This window comes from Montipora foliosa, chromosome 2 (assembly GCF_036669935.1).
Source record: "Montipora foliosa isolate CH-2021 chromosome 2, ASM3666993v2, whole genome shotgun sequence".
NCBI lineage: Eukaryota > Metazoa > Cnidaria > Anthozoa > Scleractinia > Acroporidae > Montipora > Montipora foliosa.
This window is the reverse complement of record NC_090870.1, coordinates 61,872,303-61,874,802: the sequence shown is the minus strand read 5'-3', so window position 1 is coordinate 61,874,802 and position 2,500 is coordinate 61,872,303. Positions and strand designations below refer to the sequence as shown.

Here is a 2,500-nt window from a genome sequence, read left to right as displayed (position 1 = left end):
ATAACTCTTGCCAGGAAACTAAACCAACTTGCAAGATGAAACTGTCGTGCTGGTCTCTCAATGCTAGGAGTGTGGCTAATAAGGGATGTGAGCTGATCAGTCGACTGTCTTATAAACCATGCGACTTAGTAGCCATAACTGAAACTTGGCTTGATCAGTCAATTGAGAGTTCCGAATTATTTACTCGCTCCTTTCAGGTCCATCGACGAGATCGCACAAGGCACGGTGGTGGAATTCTGCTCGCGTGTAATGTGGAACTGGGCTGTGTAAGGCGTTTGGATTTCGAGACGGACTGCGAAATACTGTGGTGCGAAATCATCATCCCTTCACATGGATCAAAATTCCTAGTTGGTGTCTTTTATAGACCGCCTTCATCTGATGCTGTTTATCTGTACGAGTTGCAGAAATCACTTTCGCTAATTAATCGCAGTGGTACAAACTTACCATTATTATTGCTTGGAGATTTCAATCTTCCTAATATTACATGGGGCGAGGTACCGAAATGCTACGATGCCTTATCGACTGTGTTCTGTGATATTGTGGATGACTATTTTCTACAGCAAATGGTATTTCAACCCACGAGAAGCAAAAATATTCTGGATTTGATCCTTACAAACACTCCCGAATGCTTAATGAACATCACTGTTTGTGAAGGCCTTGGAAATTTGGATCATTCCTCGATCAAATTTGACTGGAAACTTAAACCTGGTAGACTTAAACAGGCTCCAAGGTTTGTTCACAACTATCGCACAGCAGATTTGGAAAGGTCTTAAGGAGGATCTTGTTAAGATCCCATGGGATACGATTTATTTAATGAGCTCTGTGGATGATGTGTGGGAAGCATGGAAGACCTTATTTTTCCAAGCTGTAGAACGTAATATTCAGAAGAAGTTGATTAAACGTCGACGCGATGTGCCTAGGCTTAACTCAGACTTGAAGAAACTCTTACACAAGAAGCGAAGACTTTGGAAGAAGGCGAAATTCTCTGGGGATCAAGCGAAATGGGCCAACCATAAAAAATTTAGCAACTTGGTGAAAGCCAATTTAAACAAAGCCTATTTTGCATATGTCAAAGACCTCACGGCTTCTTTAAACACCAACCCGAAACGATTTTGGTCTTTTGTGAAATCACGTACAAAGAAGCAGAATACACCTGGTTGTATTATATATAAAGGTTCTCGCGCGTTAACTCCAGATGAAAAAGCAAATGTCTTTAATCAATTCTTTTGTTCAGTATTTAATGATAGGACTGATAATCTGTCATCCACACCGGGACGTGGACGTGATTTTTCTCCTGTTTTGCCTGCATATCTCATTCATGATCTGATTTGCACACCTATTGAAGTGGCTAAAGTACTTAAATCTCTAAATGTAAATAAGGCCTGTGGACCAGACGGGGTTTCCCCGCGGTTGCTCAAGGAATGCCACATGGAGCTAGCTCCAATCTTGGCAAGGCTCTTTAATTACACCCTCTCTCGTGGCACACTACCTATTGACTGGAAGTCAGCCAACGTAGTTCCAATTTTTAAGTCAGGGGAACAAAGGGCAGTAGATAATTATCGCCCGGTTTCTTTAACTAGTGTAATCGTCAAGTCTTTAGAACATCTTGTACACAATCACATAATGAATTTTCTTTCTGATAATAAGTTATTGTGTGATAATCAACAGGGCTTCAGACCACTACGCTCATGTGTAACTCAGCTGCTCCAGCTTGTCCACGAGTGGCTTCGTATTCTTGAAGAGCGTGGCTCCGTGGATGCAATTTTTTTAGACTTTGCAAAAGCCTTCGACAAAGTCTCTCATCCACACTTGCTACTAAAACTTCAACATCACAGAATCAACGGTCAATTATTGGATTGGATCACAGACTTCTTGACTACCAGAAGACAAAGAGTAATAATTGACGGCCATTCTTCCGGCTGGTCTGAAGTAACATCTGGAGTGCATCAAGGAAGCATTTTGGGTCCGTTGCTCTTTCTCGTATATATTAATGATTTCCCCTTAGCCGTTAAGTGTAACTGTGGACTCTTTGCTGATGACAGTATCCTTCACCGGAAAGTTGCTTCAGTGCCTGATTGTGATGAACTTCAAACTGACCTTCATAGTGTCCATGACTGGTGTAATTCCTGGCTTGTCACTCTGAAGTCTGAAAAGTCCAAGGTCCTTCACCTATCAAAATCTAAGGATCCTCGCCATCACGAGTACTGGTTGTCCGACAAACCCTTATCAGCAGTGGACCACCATAAGCACCTTGGTGTCTGGCTGGAGTCTTCCCTGTCTTGGGACTACCATATAAACTATATCTGTGCTAAAGCTAATAAAGTTCTGGGTCTCATAAGAAGAACCTTTGGTTCACACAATCCTGAAGGAGTTACGACAGCATATAAGACTTTAGTGCATCCAATTTTGGAATATGGTTGTCAGGTTTGGAATCCCTACTTAGTGAAGCACATCAAAAGCATAGAGTCAGTACAGAGGCGAGCTACTCGAGTTATTTGCG

The 2,500-nt window shown here is 42.0% G+C and overlaps 1 protein-coding gene and 1 long non-coding RNA gene across 3 annotated transcripts in view; one reads left to right on the top strand and one right to left on the bottom strand.

Annotated features, from left to right (window-relative positions):
* The window catches only part of LOC137984743 (uncharacterized), a 34,058-nt gene that overhangs the window by 17,168 nt on the left and 14,390 nt on the right, over positions 1-2,500 (bottom strand). The gene's annotated exons all lie outside the window — the stretch shown is intronic.
* The window catches only part of LOC137988028 (uncharacterized), a 6,038-nt gene continuing 3,573 nt past the window's right edge, over positions 36-2,500 (top strand). Inside the window, exons 1-2 of the mRNA XM_068834095.1 lie at positions 36-730; positions 1,248-2,500. The exon at positions 1,248-2,500 is cut by the window's right edge and continues 146 nt beyond it. Of these exons, the coding sequence (XP_068690196.1) occupies positions 36-730; positions 1,248-2,500 (1,948 nt within the window). The remainder of the gene's footprint in view (positions 731-1,247) is intronic.